Raw genomic sequence first — 21,238 nt, 5'->3', positions numbered from 1 at the left:
CTATTTTTTAATTACCATGAGAATATCATTAGTAATAATAATTAGGCAAACATATGAAAACTTCTGACTAAATAAGTGAATGACAGTGAATCTGAGGAGTGCAGTTAATACTAACTACACTAAGTGATACATTTAAACCCTGTAAGCCTAGGATCTGAACATATAACAAATATCTAACTGATTGTTTTTCTTGATGCACGTTTGACTAACCATCATTTTATACATCTTGACGTAAGCCCTTGGAGTCTTCCATTTGAATCAAATGATAATTACAATAATTGCACCTTGGAAAGTATTTGATTACCTGGGTTTTAATCCCAAAAGAAAAATAGAATTAGAAAAGAATAGCATTCTTTACAATAAGCCGGTAAAAAAAAAAGCAATCCTCTGAAATATTTATCCAATTTTATTTATTTTTAATTGCTTCGGAAGGGAAGGTGCCCATACCAAGTCACAGCTTGCAACAACCTTCTGCAGCAGGATTAGAAACCACTGAAAATATAATTTCATAGTAAAAGTGCTGACAGATGCTAAACAAGCACATAAACAGATGATCTGAAACCACTACCCCTGGTTAGACAAAAAACTTTGAAGACAAAAATAAACACACTAGGTAGGTAGAACAAATTAGCCTCGGCAGTCCAGAAGGAGAAGCAGAGAGAAAAGGGTGTCTAAATTGGCGAGCTGTATGCTTTAGGATGCTAAAGGTTTTAATAAAACACCTTGAGGAAATTTCATTTTCTAACTATGTAACTTGCCTCTCGAGCCTACAATCTTCGTCCAAATGTTAGTCTATCATCACATCACATATTCCTTCCAAGATCCAAAATAACCAAGTTACATAGAGATTCTCTATATAACTGTTAAATCATTCCTTTAGTTAACCCCTCTTCCGCTAATATTTAAGCTATTAAACAGTGCACTCTTACCTGTGATGTTTTTAATCCTTCAACAAGCATGTGAGTTATATTAATAACAGTAATCATAATAAAATTATCTATTGTATGCTAATTATGTGTTGGACATGGGCAGTTGAATTCTCTCAACCACACAATAAGATGGGTACCATGATTAAATCCATTTTACAGATGAGAAAACTGGAAGAACATAAGGAGCTGAGTTACTTATCCACAGTTACAAAGCTGCAGGTGACAAGAGTCAAACCTGGTCAGAATGGAGCCAGAGTCTAAGCGCTTAATCTCAGCACTAGTGTGATGTACTATTGTATGTGCCTCCATGTCTTTGTAGAAAGATGTAAACATGGGCCGGAGATAACTAGATACCTAACTTCAACTTGTGACACAGTTGAGACTCCTCCAAAGTCACATGACTAATTGCTAGGGTGATAAAGCCAAGAGAGCACCCCAAATATCCAGGCTCCTGGCTCACTGCCTTTTCCCTGAGACCATGTGCCCCTCTACAGGGCAAGGAGGTGACCACCTTAGCCTGCAGCATGGGAAGAGGAGGCCATAGGGAGTGAGAGGCCTCATCCACATAGGGCAGAGGCCTTCACTGTGTCTACTTCACCACATACCTGAGGAATATCAATACATGACTTCAAAATGCAAGGGAGCTGTCTTCATTTTCAATTTTGCCTTTATTTTCAAGCTTCATCCCTGAATGCACAGTCCTGGGTAGAATACTACCACAAGAATTCCCAGAGGTTTGCATTCAGCCCACAACAGACAAATGTGATTCTGATAGCAGCTTTGATAGCCAGGAATCATAGGCAAATTACACAATATCTCTAAATCTTTATTTCCCCATCTGCAAAATAGTCAAGATACATCTTACAGAGTTGTTGTAAAGACTAAACAAGTTAATATATGTGAATGCCAGGCACAGCATAAGGCTTGGAATGCAGTAGACGGCCAAGATGTGTTTGATTTCTCCTCTCTCTTTCTCCCTCTATACACACATACATACACACACGCACACACACACACACACACGCATATACACGCTTACCTTTTCACTAAAACAAATTCCCAGACTCAGGTTCCCCATGACTTTAAGAGAGTTCCAGGTTTACAAACTGAAAGTCGATTACATGCTGTGGGACTTGGGAGTCAGGAGGTCTCCAGCTCTGGGTCACTGCACAGGGCTTTTCCCACCCCAGCCCCACATCTGCACAGTGTTGGATCACGGTGGGTCACAGGGCATTCTTAGAAATACTGTTTCTCTAGCAGGAAATAACCTCATTAGCTGCAAGGACCCTGAGATCCTTCTCATCCTCCTTAGTGACCAGAGGTAGATACATGGACGTCCTGCTTCGTTCCCCCAAACACTCTAATCACCACTTTCCTATCACGTGGGCTACAGCACGTAATTATCAGAAGCATCTCTCTCTATATATAGGAGACATATCTTTCCTATAGATGCGTCTTTTCAGCTGCCTTTGAGAACAGAGGATCTAGGTGGGTGTGGGTGGCTTTACTCTCTTGGTGTATTTAGTACTGACTCTCCCACAACAAGAAACATAAATAAAATAAACATTTGATTATTATTTCTATAAAATAATCACTGTCCCGGGACTTCACACCACAATAGGGAGTAATAAACATGAAGCCACAGGCAGCATGTTGGCTGAAGCCCCGGCAGACACGTGGATCCTTTCAGACACAGCTGGGGGGTGACGAGCCACACCCTGTACCACAGGGATGCTGAGCGCCCTTGCGTCTCTCTTCCGATGCTCAGCCCTCTTCATGGGCTCCCCTTCCTTCACACACCTTCTTTCTGTCCCTCAAACACAGCGCATCCATTGCTACTTCTTGCCTCTGCTCTCTTGCCTTTGCCCCATGGATATGAGTACAATGTTCAGTGTTCTCTTCTCAGCCAAGCCTTCCCTGAACTCCTGAACTCTCTCACTCCCTGACACACACTGTGTATGTTCTTTACAGAAACAAGAACTATATGAAAACAGTCAACCCTCATTATTCGTGGGACTTCAGTATCTATAGTCTCATGAAGTCTAAATTACCAACGGCTCCTCAGGGAAATATAGGGTCAGGTTCCTGCGAGCCTCTGGTCACAGCATTTCCATCAACCCATCAATACATAACCTTGTTTTACGTGTGTTTCTGTTGAAAGTCACCTCTTCAATATACATTGTTGATTCACTAGCACTGAACTCAAGGCCAACAGCACTGTGATTCACGCCTGAACAAAGCTTGTCTAACACACGTGTTTCCTCCATAAGGCACATCACTGCCTTCCTGTGCTCAGGAACAGTAGACAACACTTTAGCGCTACACTCGGGGGCCATTCACAACAAGGAAAAGTAGAAAAATGTGGAAACCGTAGCATTAAATAGACCATGGAAAGGACACGTGTTTACAGTCTGAACTGAAACAAGAAGCAGAGCACAGGCTTGTTCAACCTCAGTTGGCAGCACGCATGTCAGGAGACTCAAATGTTTCACTGCTTTCTACATGTCTGTGAAAGACCATGAAAGCGCCACAAGCGTTGATTTGGGGGTCACAAATAAATTTTAGAGTGCAGGTGAAATCACACAGAATCCTTGAGTAGCAAGGGTTGACTCTACTTGCTTCTTTTTCAGCTACCCCTCCCTATTTGAGACTAAGCTCCGTGCAAATGGGGATTCTGCTTGGCCTTTTCTCACTGCTGCATCTCCAGCAATAGAGCAGTGCGTGCCAGATGGTCAACACCAGATAGATAGTAATTGGATGACCCAGTGAGCCAAAGCTCTTTCCGTCTGCCAAGAAAAGTCTAACTAACACCCTCTCATGCTCACTCTTGTCCTGCAAAGCACATCTCCAAAGCAGTCTCCACCAACCTCCCAGGGCTAGTTATGTTCTTCTAGATTCCCTGAACATCCTGAGAGCATCGCTATGATAACATGTATCCAATTCTATTTAAATTATTTATTTCCTTATCAGTCTCCCTCGCTAGACTGTGAGTCCCTTGTGGTCATGATCTGGTCTGTAATTATCTTTGTCTCTTGCAGGCAAGGTTGTGTCTGGTGTATATTAGGAATCCAACAAATATTCGCTTAAAAAATAAATACTCAAAGTTTATACACTCTCTTCCCTTGACATATGTTTACAAATGTGGTATTTATCTAAGGGATGGAGATTCTAAAAGCTGTCTTTTAAAGAGAGATTATTTTACCCCTTCCTTGTTTAAAGAAGAATCTTTTGTGCTCCTATTGTAATGTAGGTACTTTCTTGGGATGCACTATCCTAGCTACCTCTTGAGTTTATGGCTTATAACGATCATCTCACTATGTATATGTATATCATATTATACACCTTAAATATATGCAATTTTTTTAATTATTATTTATTTTTAGCTGCATTGGGAGCATGGGCTTTCTCTAGCTGTGGCGAGAGGGGGCTATTCTTCACTGCAGTGCGTGGGCCTCTCACTGTGGTAACTTCTCTTATTGCAGAACATCAGGGGCTCTAGATGCACGGGCTCCAGTAGTTGCAGCACACAGGCTCAGTAGTTGTGGTGCATGGGCTTAGTTGCTCCGCGGCATGTGGGATCTTCCCCGACCAGGGATCAGACCCGTGTCCCCTGCATTGGCAGGTGGATTCTTAACCACTGCGCCACCAGGGAAGTCCTATGCAATTTTTATTTAAAAAGGAAAATAAATAAATTTTTAAAAATAAAATGAACAGGAAATCTCCTCATATGGTGAACAGTGGTTACTGCTGAGGAGATATTCGCTGAGTGAAATGCAACAACAAAATCCTCTAAAAAACATCAAGCCAACAATAGAAAATAGTGTAGATGTTTTTAGACTTGCGAAACAGAGCTTTGATAACTTTGTCAAAGTATTCCTCTTTGACATGTGTTTCATAGAAGTGTTATCACATTCATAGGCTGAAATGTGAACCTAGCATTTCACCATTAGCTACTGGATTAAGCTGAATGTCCCTGAATTGAATCTGGATTTCACAGCCTGGCTTATATCTCCAAGCCGGTGGGGCCACCAACTCCCATAGCCACGTACAGTCCCTCCTGGAAAGACTTCTTTCCATCAGTTGCCTCACTTCATCACCCAAGCCCTATGCATCCTTCCAAGCCCATCCAGGCCCAACTGCCCCTGAGATCCACTCCCTGACTGTTTCATCCCACTGTTATTTCACCCTCCTTTCTCACCACTTATTAACTATTCCAAACACTTGATTCTTATCTCATCAGCTAATGCTTCATGGGTATCCATATATATTTTATCTTCTTTATTAGATAGGCAAGAACTATCTAGAACCATTGCCCCCCAGCAGCGCTCAAGAAAGAGCCCTGCAGTCAATAAGTACTCATTAAACACAGGTGTGAATGTGAAACCACTTGATAACATAATATAATCCCCATCACATGATAACAAAAATAATAAGATCCTGTGTTTATAACATCATCCAACCTGATAACACCAACCGTCCCTCAATGCGCAAGACAACTTACTATTGTTTTCGGCGTAAATCCTTATGACAGGCATTAACTCAAAGAGCACTTTTGGTTTGGACTCGATGAGTTTCATATTCTTCTTGTCCCAGCCAGCACCTTCAAGATACAGGCCGTAGACGTAGACACCCTCTGCGGGAGGTGCAGAAATGTCATCCTTCATCCACTTGGTGACTTCGTTGCAAAGCACCATATTGTCCAGAGCCCAGCCTTTGTTGGCCCGAGTTATTTCCTACCCAGAGCAAGAGCAAAAGAAAAGAATGAAATCAGCAGCTAGAGGTTTGTCTTAATATAAAGAGCATTATCATGATGACAGTGTAGCCCCAAATCATCCAAATTGAAAAAAGGTAGGGGGTCTTTCCTGGTGGCGCAGTGGTTAAAAATCTGCCTGCCAATGCATGGGACAAGGGTTCGAGCCCTGGTCTGGGAAGATCCCAAATGCTGCAGAGCAACTAAGCCCGTGCCCCACAACTGCTGAGCCTGCAATCTAGAGCCCACAAGCCACAACTACTGAAGCCCACGCACCTAGAGCAGCAAGACCAGAGTTTGGGATTAGCCGATGCGAACCATTACATATCAAAGAGCAAGAGAAGCCACCACAATGAGAAGCCCGCGCACTGCAATGAAGAGTAGCCCCCGCTCACCACAACTAGAGAAAGCCCACACGCAGCAACAAAGACCCAACACAGTCAAAAAAATTTTAAAAATAAACAAACAAAGAAAAGGTAGGATAGTATTTAAAGAGTTTAAAAAGATTCTCTTATAAGCAATACCCATGTCCTAATTTAACCACTTGTACTTTAAAAGAAATATCAAATCAAATCAAATATAACAATAACAAATAAATATTTTGAAATCCAAGCTAGCAGCCTGAGAACAAGTTGCTGGATTTACGTTCAGGACAAAGTAACTGCTGGTGTCAAACAGAGACAAGCATTCTCTGTCTTACTCTGCTTTTTGAAACTGTAATGAAAGAAGAAAGCCTTGTAGAGGAAAATTAGAATAACACAACAGGTGGCAATCAGAGCTATTACCTGTCGCATTGCAGTTAAAAATCCTTGAGGATTAAAAAATCCTGTCATCCAGAAGCAGTGGGGTCGGTCATTGAAAACCCAAGAGGTAAACTGGCAGTTTCTTTCAATAAGTTCAGTAAACCAGAAACCCAACGTACTTGAAACCCAAGATGCCTGAAATGCACACATTAAAATGTGAATTAATACAGGTTTCATTCTGCTGTGTAACTGGCTATTAAAAACAATGGTGAAATATCAATTTCACACTTAGAATTTACAGGTCCCTAAGATATAAATTTCCCTTGGGTGATGGCATTTAAGTTTTCAAATTATTCTTCCCCCTTAATGATATGAAATATGATAGAATCAGCTAATCATCACATGAATTTCAGATCAATCCAGCTCGGTACGCTGTTCAAGACATTTGCTGTCAACAGAATCTCCTTCCACACACGAATATAGTCATGACTAATTCTGCCATAAAGTCTTAAAACAACTAATTGAATTAAATTTAACAGGTTTCAACTAATTTTCCTCAGGCTACATTTTCAACAATACATTATAAAATAGGATTTCTACTTACATAAATGTGCTCATGGCCTTTTAAGCACTTTAAAATATATTCTGTGAATGATAAATCGTAGAAGGCTTTCTCCATTTATTTTTTATGAGGCAAACAACAGTTATTTTCTGAAGTTTTTGTCCCTTAGACTGCACTTTTATTTCCTCTGATGAAGAGGCAGAATTGGAAACACAGGTCTCTTTACCACCAACAAATTAATTGCATTCTCTGCCTGTAACATTCTGCCTGAATTCATGTGTGGAACTCCCAGTATTACAATTGGCATGGAAATGTCATTGTCATCAGCAGCTGCACTAGAAGACATCTCTGAATCACATTTTATAACATTTTACTGTAACTGCAATTTTTTATGTGTGAATAAATGCAGTGATCAACCTGGATAGATAGACCAGGTTTGAATTTCAAACACCTTAAGAATTGAAACGCTTATTTTTCAAGAGACACTGAGATTCCCAAAGACTGAAAAGTTGAGTAGAATAAAAACCTGTATAAAAAGATGTTAATTTAAAAATGAGGTAACACATTCTACCACATCGTTATAGACGTGTTAACTAAAGGAGATGTGTTTATATGACATTTGATCTGAGGGCACAGGGACCCATTCGTGGGGGGCTGTCTCCTGGCAAGGATCCCTGCTCAAGAGCCTGCAGGTGCTGACCAGGCTGGGTGAGCTGGTTTAGCGGGGAATGAGCCCCGCAATGGCCAGTGACCAGGTAGGTTCTTTCTCTGTCATTGGCAATGAGAAGAGTCAATTCATATAGAAAACTCTCTGGCCTTGGCATTGAATTTTTTGAAGGTGAGGAGTGAAAGGAGTCTGGTCCAAGCTGATTCTGAGTTTCTAAGCTGCATGACTAGAGAGATGGATGGTGGTGTCATCAAATAGATGGAGAAGACAGTAGAAGAACACACCCCAGTTACCATATACTGCCTTTGGGACCCACTGCCTTGGAATCTGCCAAAGCCCTGGGTGAGATATGAGAGTCTCAGCACTAAGTGAGTCTCTTCTGAGAGACTATCAGTTCTAACCCCATCCTGTCTCACCATCCCATTTACCTGAGTATCCTCCAAAAGGTTCCAGTCACCCCAGGACCCAATCTCATCTCTGTAAGCTGCCCTCCCTGGATGAACCCCACCCTCCTGCCTCCCAACTCCTTACCCTGGACCCTCGGCATCTTCAGTGCCATGAGCAGCAAACTGCTCTACAAAGACACTCAGGTATTCATTTTACTTTTCCAAGTGAAAAAAATATCTTAAAACCACATCTATCATACAAACTATTGTATATAGAATGGATAAACAACAAGGTCCTACTGCACAGCACAGGGAACTATATTCAATATCCTGTAACAAACCATAATGGAAAAGAATTTTTTTAAAAACCCACATCTTGATATATACACAATGGAATATTACTCAGCCATTAAAAAGAATGAAATAATGCCATTTGCGGCAACATGGATGGACCTAGAGATTATCATATGAAGCAAAAGACAAATACCATATCATATCACTTATATGTGGAATCCAAAATACAACACAATCAAACATATCTATGAAACAGAAACAGACTCACAGACATAGAGAAGAGATATGCGGTTGCCAAGGGAGATGGGTGGGGAGGGGAGGATTGGGAGTTTGGGATTAGAAGATACAAATCATTATATATAGAATGGATAATCAACTAGGTCTTACTGTATATCATAGGGAACTATATTGAATGTCCTATGATAAACCATAATGGAAAAGATATGAAACAGAATATATATGTATAATTGAGTCACTTTGCTGTGCAGCAGAAATTAACACAGCATTGTAAATCAACTATACTTCAATAACATTTTTAAAAACCCACATCTGTCATTTAGCACAATTAACAATACATAATCAGTAAGCATAATGTTAAATCATTATCTTGTTATCCTGAGAGATACATACTCACATATTTACAGACAAAGCAAGGAAAAAATGTTTCTCTTTGGTGTGACTTTTGATATACATGTGTGCCTAGGAACACTCCCTTCTAGTAAGAGTAATAAATTGCAAGACTTAAATGAAATCGTGCATGTAAATTGCTTTAGCAGAGACCCTGAGACGTAGGAGATGCTAAATAATTTCCTTCCCTACCTACAACCTAAAAATACAGGGCCCTAAGGAGATTAGTCCCTAAGCAAAAGAACACTCTTAAGCACATTATTCTTACATGCTTTTCACTTGACAATTACAACTATTCACAGCAATAAAGTGATCAGGCAGAATAAGAGCTGACTCAAACATACTTTTTTCCACCGAGCGGGAATTCTGGCATCAAACATGCAATTCAACGCATCTCGTAGATTTTCACTCATGATGATGGTGCCATCAATGGCAAGTTTCAGCTCGGTCAGGGTGCTTCGAACCAGGGTGAGTACCCTTTGCATTCTGTCTATCTCCTGCCGGAGGAAAATGTTCATGGGCTGGAATGGCCCCATCTTCTGCAGCCTCTCCTTTACCTGCCGTGGAGACACCCAGCACGTGAAAAATTAGCTCCTAATGTTATGCAACTGGTAGGGCTTCTGAAAAGGCCCCAAATTTTGCAATCCCAAAATAGGAAGCGTTTATTTTTTTCACTGCCAGAAAACAAAGAAGAAACAGAAAAAGAAGTATCTATTAGAGGACCAGCTGATTTTTCATCCTATGTGGGAGAAGACAGGCCTCCATCAATTCACAGAAGAATACAGATCCATGTCAACAAATAAGCAATCTTCGAAGCAGCAACTGCAGTTATTGGAAAATATTCACTTACTGCCAAGCCATACTTGCAAATACACACGTGAACACACACAAGCAGACGTTGCACACATACACAACCATTCTGAAGGCTGCCTCAAGAAACTAGACTTTTGTTTTAAAATCTTTCTGTTTTTCCCAGCAAAGCATCTATCCATCTACCCACCCATTCATTTCTGTCTTGCACGTATTTATTGAGTCGTTTGTGGATCAGATATCATGCCAGGTGGAGTTGCTTTATCCTAAGCAAATTCAGCAAAAGGAAGGTGGCTCTCCTAAGCCCCATACTTGCCATGTTTATCTATGTGATTATTCTTATATTTTTAGGCATTTGTATTGCTTTATAAATATTCCAACCACTGTTAGACATGAATGACCGCTTTCCTGATACTATAATGAAAGGTATTTATGAAAGCTGATAGCAGTATTGATTTTCTCCAACCAAGTGATCAGAGATTCTTCCAAGGGAAATGATTCCCTTGGTGAGAGTGCCTTGAGTTCACTCTGTAGCATTAAAATGGTCTGCTTCGTGGTAAATAAAAGGATGCTAAAGAAACAAAATGCTGCAGACTTCCTTCTGAAAACCGGGTAGAGAGGGCAATGTACAAAGAAACACGGTGGTCCTGAGACAAAAATGTCACAAGGTTAGTCCAGGTCATCCCTTAAGACTACATGGACAGGGATTCCCTGGCAGTCCAGTGGTTAAGACGCCGTGCTTTTACACTGCACTGGGCACAGGTCTGATCTCTGGTTGGGGAACTAAGACCCTGCATGCCGAGAGGCATAGCCAAAAAAAAAAAAATACATGGAAAGTAAGCCACTTACTTTTGCTTTTCCCAAAGATTTAAACATGTTATCAGGGTAAACCTTTTCACAACATTTGCTAAAATGTCTAAAAAAATATCTTTCATAATCATCAATTTTGCTTAGAAGTTACTTGCATATTAAAAAGGCAAATCACTTTTCAAAACCCTTGTGATGAAGAAGCTACAGAGTTAATGATGTAACTATAGACTCCCTGAAAATAAGGTCTGAATTACACAATTGTTAAATAATCAGTGCTTTACTCGAAGAACACATTATTTTCCTTTGAACAACTGACAATGTGAAGTGCCTCTAGGGAACGTTCTAGAAAAGCAATCCTAACCCATCGGTCCACACTTGTAATTTAATTATGAAGATTAACATTCTCATCAGGTTTCTTTATTATTTATATTTTGAGATGAGTACATTTATAGATTCAAACACTTCTTTTTCTGGTTCTTCAGGCAGTGAGGTTTTTAAATAATTTTTTTTAATTTCGGAAAAATTATTTTTTGCCCTCCTCCCTTCTTCCTCGCTCTCCCAACCAACCAGGCACACCCACCGCTGATGTTTTGTTAGGATGCCATCAACTCACTTCAAAGGGACCATAGTCTGGGGGCAGCTTCTCTAACATGTCATCAGCCAGCCGGGCCACCACCGCCTCCCGGGTCTCATCCCCTCCACCAGAGCTGTCCTTGGGTTGGATGCCTAGAATGGTGTCCAGCACGTCCTTGGCCAGCTTGCTCTGGTAGGTGATGTCAGCATTGGGGTGCAGCCCGAACACCTCGGGGCTGTCGTAGGTGGGCAAGCTCTGAGCAACCAAGAACCCCCGGTAAGCACAGACTGCTAGCACAAGCACCGGTTACATTACACTGTCTTAGCAAATAAACATGTTTTTATTAGGATAAGCATTTACATGATATGTCTTATCTGTGGCAGGTTACAATCTCAACAGCTTCTCCCGGAAAGAATCAAATGTTGTCTTGGAAAAAGACTTAACACAATAGGCTCGTGGTTCTTGAATATCTGCACCTCAAGCAAAGTGAATCAAAGACACACTATCCTGTTTTATCATACATTTGTAAGATGGAAAGGGAACTGTGGATTGGTATTTTGTTTTTTGAAAGTCTCATCTAATTGAAGCCGACTGTTTAAATAAATGGTGTATAACTAATGGCTACTAAAAATGACAGTTTCAGCAATTATGGCCCAAATAAGACCAGAGGTAGGAAGTGTACTCTTCCAAGCAAAAGGACAGAGACCAGGAAAAGTGAGAAATACTGAAAAAGCAACAAAGAAAAACAGACAGCAAGAGACGATGAGAAGCAAAACTAGCAGGTAAATATTCCCCCAGCTACTTGAAAAAAAGAAAATATACCTATAATTTGACATATACTTCTATGTGTGAATTGTATCCTTAACTTTATTCATGTTTTCCCTCCCTTTTAGCTCATTATTTTATTTCTTTGTTCATAACGCCTTCTTATGAGCTACCTCAAATTCATTGTGAAATGAGGTGTAGATAAATATATGTGCAGGCATACCTAAATTTATACCTTCATAGGCACTTCTCCTATTCAGTGCTGATGATTTAAAGGCACATATAGTACAGTTAAGATAAATATATTTGTAGATTTGAATTAATAAATGAGTAGGGGTGGTAATATATGGTGAACTCATCACACTTATATATCACAGAACGTCTAAATATACTGATAAATTTAGCCCTTGAGGGCTATTGTGCTTTAGTTTGTTCACCCTGAGATAAATCTTAGAGGCAAAAGAGATCGCTCAATAATGATCTAATGAATTCAAGATATAGAGACAGAAAATGTAGTTACCTGGAAGCACAAATCAGATCTTTTCCCAAATTTCCTATCAAAATCCTATTCCTTCTTACAGCAGTGCTTCTCCATCAGAGGTGATTTTGCGCCCCCAGGGAGATTCAGCAACCTCTGGAGACATTTTAGGTTGTTATAACTGGGTAGGCAGTGAAACTGACATCTAGTGGGTCGAGGCCAGGGATGCGGCTAACCATTCCACACAGGACAGCCCCCCACTGCAAGGAAGTACCCAGCTCTGAGGGTCACTGGTGCTGAGGCTGAGAAACCCAGGCTTAGAGGAAGCTCTTATACAGAGTAGGTTCCTGAACATACTCATATTCTGTCCATTAGGCCAGGATGAAGGAACAGATGTCATGGGATAAGGCAGGTGGATTGAAACATAGAACAGATTGAGTCCAGAGGCTGCTTTGGGGTGGAGATCTCCAGGGGATTTATGTAGCTTCCCTGGTTCTAAAACTGCCCAATCTATCACCTCCCCAAAGAATATTCCTCACTGGGACATTGAAAGAGAAGGAAAGAAGGGAATTCACACAAAACACACACTCAGAACAAGTATAAACAGTTTAATCGTTAGACGAATATAAACATATGAAGCCACATCTCTGGTCTTGGAACCTTCCACATTCAGTATGTATCACCATCAAAATTTATTTTCAAAGAAGTACATATGCTATAAACAAATATCAAAAAAGTCAAGTGGCTATAGATATTTGCTCTATGCATAAAATTCTGAAGTTGACAAACCTGAATATACTGAAGATAGTGGTCCACTGTGCTACATTTTGGAATAGTATATCCTTGGTAAAAGCTGAAATCTGGTCCAAACATATTTTCACTGAACCAAACCTTAGTAAGTGTGTTCAACAGCCTCTTGTCATACTCATCAGTGACTCTGCCTCCGTACTGAATCTCTCCGATCATGTAGCGGACGGTGGTCCAGGAGACACCCTGGAAAAATTTATTAAAATAATTGTTTAGGACTGACTATCATCTCCGCCCCATTTTCCCTGCCAAGTAACACCCACGTGTTCATTGTCACCAGTGTCATTCACCCCTCAGTCATGTGAAAAGTGCAGAAAGAAAATTAAGTAGGCAAACATGAGGGGTGACTCAAAATTCATGTTGATGATTTGAAACAGATTCTCTTGGTGCATTCATATGTTTTTATACTTTGATTTCAATAGAAAAAAACATTTATTTTTTTAAGAATATTGAGGCTGTTCTTTAAAAAGCTCACACTTCAAAAGTAATCGAGACTCTAAATTTTTCATGTTTCAGGATTTTAAAAAACAAGCTTCTTCACCCATTGCCCCCTCCCTCCAGTAGACCCTGTCAGGTTGTCCTACTTGTAATGTCAACTTGTCTTTGAGAAATAAAAGCATAATTAAAATTTGTTCCTTTTTTTCCCTGAAATCAAGAGGCTAGTGTGACCCAAGTTGCTATGCCTTAAAGAGAATGACTTTGCAAGCACAGAAAATCATCACTCTTACAGGCTTTCCCCAAGGCTGGGCAGTCATGTGAGCTCAAGGACCCAAGTCCACAATCACCGGAGGCATGAAGCCGTGTGTACACAGTACCTTTTTGAGATCCATGTCATCTAAGTGGTTTTGGATAAACTGCACTGTGGCATTAAAGTCAGCTTGGTTAAATTCATAGGGGATGTTCCACCCCAGCGGGCCGAACTTGCGCCTCTCCTGGACCGTGGAGTGCAGGAAGGCCACGGCGTACAGCATGGGTTTCCATTGGGCCATGGCGCTCACGTCCAGCAGGTCCTGGCTCACACCTGTGGTGGTCAGTTGGGCGAAAAACTACATCATCTCTCAAACATCTTTATTTTCTAATACTTTCATAAGCTGTTAATTATTTTTGTAAATTCCTGATGTTAAACTTCACCTATCTTGAGTTATATCATATTCATATGACAGTTATATAATGTAGGTTTTGGATACCCGGAGGGCACATCTCTCTGAAAAATATGCACAGAGATTTGAGGGAGGTGGGGGTTCACTAACGTGCATGAAGTTCTTGCCAACCTAACAAGACCATGTGGGGATAAAAGAGAGGTGGAAGAATCATGGCAGTAAAATAAATACTGCTACTATTACAACCATAATAATAATGTCTATTATTATTATTATTACTAGGGGCATGTACATAGGCTGCAATGGCTTCTATATACCCAGTTAACAATTTAATATTAATTAAAGTAGTATATATAGAAGCCCAGTGCTATTGAGAGGTGCACGCTATTAGATATAAAGTAAGCTACAAGAATATATTGTACGACATGGGGAATATAGCCAAGAGTTTATAGTAACTATAAATGGAGCATAACCTTTAAAAATTATGAATCACTATACTGTACACGTGTAACTTACATAATATTGTACAGCAACTGTACTTCAATTAAAAAGAATAATAAAACATGATAATAAAATAAAAAAGAAGCCCTTTGCAACCTGAGTATATTCCCCAAATAATAATGGTGATGATTATATATGTACACGTCATATTACATATATAATTATACATTTTTTCATCTGCAGTCTCTTTATTACTGACATCATCCTTCCACATCTATTTTACTGGCAAAACTTGAGCCTTGTTAGCAGCTCTAAAAAAATTTCTTTGTCGATTTTTCAAATTGATATGTAATCATTGTTATAGTGTTATTAAATTATTATTAACTTGAAATTAATTTTAATTTATTCCAATTGTCCTGGATAATTTTTATTATCCATTTTAGATGTTAACATAAAAAGGCAGGTGTCTAGCAGAGAATAGCATTGATCAAAGTAGAGCCATACTGGAAAAATAGGAAAAATATAAGGTGGAATCCTGAGCTCTGAGGCCCTAACATGGCCAGAGAATATTCCACGTGGAGCAGGACAGAGGGGGCTAGCCCCTCACCATCATGTTAAATCATAGCATCACTTGCTATAACTACTCCTAGCTAGTTTCTTTTCCATAATATCTTTAAGAAAACAATTTAAGCATAAGAACACTCATAAACGTGGAAATATTCCTCGACTCACCACCATACGTTCTTTTCAGTCCTGCCCGGAGGCCCTGGGGGGGCTCATTGGTGAATTTAATGGACATCTGAAGGAGGGTGATGGGAAACTGTTTATGAACCTCGGTTGTCATCCACAGGCGGAAAGCACCGTGTACAGTCTCGGTTTCGACAATTATGTCCATTAGCTCATCCATGAAATCAAGTCCCAGATGGCAGTTCTGCAGAAGTGCCCATCCTCCCTATATCAGCAACAGTGCATGGAAATTAGTCTATTTTGTGTTTCACCCAGAGATTTAAATTACTACGTTCTTTAGAAATTAAGTAATTAAAGTTTAATAGAAAAGCACACTAACCATTTTAAATTAATCTAGGTCAAATCTAAGGATATGAACACGTTTAACTGAGCTTAATTACATTTCTTCTTATTTCATGCATGTGTCTCACAGTATACTAACATGCCAATTGTAGGAATAATATATGGTGGGCATCATGAAAATCACCCAAAGTGAAACATAAAAAGAGATAACGGCACTTCCAAGTAAAGATGATTGACTAAAAACCAACACTTAGCTCAGCTACCCCCTAAAATTCCATGAAAAGTACAATGAAGGGACTTTTTTAAAGGCATGAACTCTGAAGGACAAAGACAGTGAAGGTGAAGACAATGTCAATAACACTGAAAACAGACTCAAGAAAGCTGAATCCTAAAGTGACCATTTGAGGAGAGCTGAAATGTAACCTGATTTATACCATATAACTCCCAAAACACTCAAGAAGAGATGATGGTCCCTCTGGAAGTTGGGGGAGATGATGGACTAATACAAGAAGATTGAAAGTCCAGACCCCCAGCATGCTCCCCTAATGAAAGATGGAAAGTTGATTTTCTTTAGAATGCAAAACAGACAGGGTTTGCAGTGGAGGACATCAGAGTGTAGGAACCTCACTGAAAACAGGTAAAAGAACAATTATCTATTGAATCTGGAGACCCATTACCTTCCTTCTCCCACTGAGTTCCAGAATATGGGCAGCAGGGCATATACCCTCTAGAATGCGGAAGAACCTTCTCTGGGGAATCTGATCACCCTAAGAACAAGAGCCTTAGAAAATATTAAGCCCCATCTCTTCTGTAAATTATTCTATGAGCATAAGACAATTCCTTGTATAAGGCAACAGGCAAAAATTTAGGTCATGCAATAATGATATACTCAATACCTAATCTATAGAACATTTTTTGCTAAAATCATCTACCATACCCAGATCATAACCTTGAGTTCTTTTCTTGACTCTCTAACTTTGAATCATATAAATTTGATTAGTGTAACTTAAGATATTCCTCTTTCCTAGAAACAAACTAAGCACCAGATCTAAAATCTTAGCCAAGTTACATGTAAAACTGATCATTTCAGAATGTCACATATCCCTTACATTATCTCCAGAAATACACAACATTGCTGAATAAATAACTTTTTGTCCTAAGAGAGTTTAATTGACACTGTCCACAATTCCAAAAAAAGGAGAAATTAAATATAAAACACAACAAAAAGGCTTCAGATGATCTCTTTCCTGCAGCATACAAGTGACTTCTGACCTAAGTTTCTTAGATGAGAACTTCAGTGGTTCAATCCTCACCCACGGAAAGGAATCCCTTACCCAAGGTTATTTCTTTGGCATTGCCACACTTCGTATTAATGTTTTGTGTTCTCCTTACTGAGCAGATCATCCCTTTTGCTATTCCTGGGTCGTTGGTTCATTCTGTCATAAAACAGTATTGTCTCTGACAAATTATAAGCATGCTAATAATAATAAAGATTTTTAAAATTCTATGTGAAATCAAACTACTAGACAGAAAACAGCGATGAGTTGGAGGCTAAAAATATTCCATTTAAGTTCTAATTTGGTGACCTGAAACTATAATTATTAGTTACACCATTATTTACTTTAAATTCAAATTAAATCAGTGCCCTGTGAATGTTCGTGTTTTGGCTCTAAGTACAGTACTTTGCAGAGGGAGGAAGTCAAGGTGGGGGAAGGAGAGGGGGGAGGAGGCCAAGAGGCTGGAGAGGTCAGGATGGAGGCCCACCAAGCCCTTGTGACAGACCAGACCTGAGATTTTGAACCATGGATGTATTTTTCATTTCTAAATATATTTAAATCACATGCTTTCTGCCCTTCCCCACCCCTCAACTGCAAACTAAGTGCATCAGATAGAGCACAGCACACGAGAGCCTCCACCCTTTCACCAAAGCTGGGGGCAGGGCACAGCTTGAGGACAGAAGAGGCAAGTATGGACATTCTAGAACCCAATGTACTCAGTTCTAGACCGGGGGAAGGGACCAGGATGCAGCGTAGTGGTAAGGTTCTAGAGTAAGCAGCGAGGACCTAGAACCCTATGGTTGCATGGGTAAGCTTAGTGTTTAGGGGTTCAGGGGAGACAGCTAGTTCTGTCCTCAGTGGGCAGGGGCGTCCCTGGAGGGCACAGAGGAGTCTTGAGATATTGGGGGGGAGAGCTCAGACTCAGGGAAGGAGGAGTCAGGTCTGCTCCACAAAAGGCCAGAAAAGCATCTAGACCAAGACTGCATGTTCTCCAGTAGGAATGAGAAGCCAAGTGGTTTCGCCACCCTTTACTTGGCCAAAGTGTACAGGAAGAGGGGCACAGGCATGGAGGGATCCTCTGGGCATAGGCCAGTACCCCCAGGACGGCTAGACCAGAGAAAACACATGAGTGTCCTGTTCTGGAGCCTGAGTTCTAGAGATGAAATAGGACCTTTTGCATTCAGTTAACTTAAGTCCCTAAAAGTGCCTCAGCTCTGGACTTGACTGTCCCATTAGCAGGGTCACCGTGTGGCTTCCAGCTACCGTGGCCCCAGACCAGTCCTGAGCATGGCCTGCTCTGTACGCTGTAGAATTTGCAAGCTGCAAAGGGCTCTAGGAGCCCCACGTGGAAGGCAACAGGCCAGGTTTCCTGAAAACCTCCGGTACCACCACAGGGTAATGGCAGATTCCTGGCCTCCGGGATCTGGGCCAGGCCTAGGGGACTCCAGGGCACAGATTATGCATTCTGGATTACGTTGTGGATTCTGGAGTGTTGTGGATTCCAAGGGCAGAGCCAGAGGGGCTGGAGCATGAGGCAGAGAGGGGGAACTGTGGACCCCACAGAGCATTTGGGACCTGGAGTGCAAACTAGTCAGGAAATAAGATGTTCTGATAGGGTAAGTTTTCCATAAGTCAAGACTCTGTGGAAAAAGTTTTAAGTGTGTCCATTTTTCCAAGAAAATTTTCTGATAGATATCATGCTTTCTCCTGTTTAGTAAACAGAATACAATATCTAAATTTAAACTCTTCTACAACAACCTTAAAGGGAAAAGAATTTGAAAAAGAATGTATACTTGTATGGGTATAACTGAATCACTTTGCTGTACACCAGTAACTAACACATCATTATTAATCAGCTATACTCCAATATAAAATAAAAATTTTTTAAAAAGGTAAAAAAGACTTTAAATCACAATCAATCAATTAGAATAAACTCTTAAGGATGTATAAGTTCTTTACCGCATCGTTATTCTATAACCTGCAATGTCAACAACATAACACAAAAGTAGACATCTGGCCTCACATTTGCCATGGTCTGCTGCAGGAGCTTGCGAGCATGGACCTCCTGGCCCTGCCCCATGGACACGTAGCGGGTTTCTAGTTTCAATCTCTTCCCCAAGGCGATGATGGAATCTGTGGGGTCTGAGCCCATAGACAGGAGACAGATGAGTGGTGTCCGTGGATCAGATTCTTCCCACGTCTTTTCCAAGTCCAGGATAACGCCTTCCGCATACTTTTCTCCCATGGAGTCCATGATGTACTTACGGGCCTGCCAAAAACAGCACATGAGTTACCAAAACTAGCTCCAACTTCTTCCTGCGCATAATTCGGTGTGGTTTCCAAAATTCATTTTTGTGAATTATCTCAATGACATCCACAGTCACCCTGCCAGGAAAACAGGGCAGAGGCTTTTCTCTTGTTGGTTTATCTGGTTTTTTTGTTTGTTTGTTTGCTTCCTTGCTCGTTTGAATCCTCACTCTGCAGAAGCTGAGTTACTTGCCAAAAACACAATCACCCACTTAAAAGACCAGAACCCAGGTTGGCTGACTCCTTGTCTGGGACCTGTTTCAATACACTGGCTGCTTCGTGCTATACAAAAGATTTAAACCATTAGGCAACTCTGTTACTGAGGAGGCTTTAAAGGAAAAGTATATGTGTTCAAATAATCAAGTAAGCAGTACAATGCCTGGGATTTAATGGGTATTTAGCAAATAGATAATTACTGCTGAATGACTACTTATGCAATGAAATTTACTGCATACTTATCAAATTAATTAATTTTTAAAGATTTAATCCGATTCCATTTGGAGCACAGGATGCCACTTATTTTTGTATCTCAATATTTTTTCAAGGTTGGCCAGATCCAGTGTTGAATTCTCTAACCTAAGTGTAAACGCCTGCACATTTTTTACAGCCTTCTGAAAGGTACTTTACACGTTTGCTTGACATGTTCTTTGGTTTCTCCAAAAGTCTACTTGTGTGCACATTCATCACAGCCACTGGGCAGTGTGCTTCGTGATCAGGAATCACTTCAAAGGCTGGACACTCTGGTGTTCCACAAATTGCAGTTGTTTCTCAGCCACAGGCGCCTGGTACCTGCCATTACTGCAGCATCTCTCAAGATCTGGGGCTCTGTCCTCTGGCATACTAAGGAGCTCAAGATGGCCAATCCTGCCATAGAATTCAGCAGTTACTCCACATGGACATTTCCATCCATGCTCTGAGCTAACATACTGTTACATACATCAGGGGCCAGGTGGCAAATATTTTAGGCTTTAGTGGCCACCTGGACTCTGTTGCAACAACTCAACCTACCCCTGTAGCAAAAACAAATGATAGTTCATAAACAAAGGAGCATGGCTATGTTCCCACAGAAGTTTATAGACACTGGAATTGGAATGTTATATACTTTTCACATATCAAAAAATATTATTCTTCTTGTATTTTTTTCAAGCGTTTAAAATTATAAAAAGCATCCTTAGCTCACAGCTGTACATAAACAGGCAGTAGCACAAGACACCCTCTGACTACGTTGTCCTTGAAAACAGGCTTTTGAATGTCCCTGGACATGGGCAGTCACACTCAGCCAAAATACTCCAAACAAGCCTGATGTTGTTTATGGAATGGAGACTAAATACGTCTATACTGTGGATCTTGTAATATGCTTCCCCAAAAGGTGTCTAGTTGAAAATCACGAAAGGAACTTAATGTGAGAATAAGAGCTTCAGAGGAGAGAATATTTTTCCAAGGGGCCTTCTAGATCTTGCTTAAGACTTGGGTGTTATCATAAGGGCCATGGGACGCCGTTAAAGGAATACCACAATGATATTTCCATTTCTTCTAGAATATACAAGATGGACTAGACTGGGCAAGAATGAACTACAGGAGACCAGTTAGGAAGACGTGGCTGTCCTCAGCCTAAGGGTGACAGAGGCCAGGATAAAGATGACAAAGTTACAAAGGGTTGGGAGACACAAATTTCAGCATTGAACCCAATAAAGTGTTATGTGAAAAAAATAAAAAGGGAAGGAAGTAAGGAAGTAGGGGAGGGAAGGGAGGGAGGGAGGGAAGAAGAAAAGAAAGAAGGAAGGAAGGCAGGAAGGAAGGAAGGAAGGAAGGAAGGAAGGAAGGAAGGAGAAAAGAAAAGTCTACTTGAAACTTCTACACTCCCCTTAAATAAGGCAACTGT

At 40.6% G+C, this 21,238-nt stretch overlaps 1 protein-coding gene across 1 annotated transcript in view; it reads right to left on the bottom strand.

Moving 5' to 3' along the window:
• The window catches only part of DNAH5 (dynein axonemal heavy chain 5), a 202,324-nt gene that overhangs the window by 2,143 nt on the left and 178,943 nt on the right, over nt 1-21,238 (bottom strand). Inside the window, exons 70-77 of the mRNA XM_057708854.1 lie at nt 19,073-19,318; nt 15,476-15,695; nt 14,018-14,223; nt 13,185-13,388; nt 11,192-11,407; nt 9,303-9,515; nt 6,465-6,617; nt 5,431-5,662 (exon numbers count right to left, since the gene is read on the bottom strand). Coding sequence (XP_057564837.1) covers nt 5,431-5,662; nt 6,465-6,617; nt 9,303-9,515; nt 11,192-11,407; nt 13,185-13,388; nt 14,018-14,223; nt 15,476-15,695; nt 19,073-19,318 — 1,690 coding nt within the window. The remainder of the gene's footprint in view (nt 1-5,430; nt 5,663-6,464; nt 6,618-9,302; nt 9,516-11,191; nt 11,408-13,184; nt 13,389-14,017; nt 14,224-15,475; nt 15,696-19,072; nt 19,319-21,238) is intronic.

Source organism: Hippopotamus amphibius, chromosome 15, assembly GCF_030028045.1.
Source record: "Hippopotamus amphibius kiboko isolate mHipAmp2 chromosome 15, mHipAmp2.hap2, whole genome shotgun sequence".
Classification (NCBI taxonomy): domain Eukaryota; kingdom Metazoa; phylum Chordata; class Mammalia; order Artiodactyla; family Hippopotamidae; genus Hippopotamus; species Hippopotamus amphibius.
This window is presented reverse-complemented; position numbering and strand designations above follow the sequence as displayed.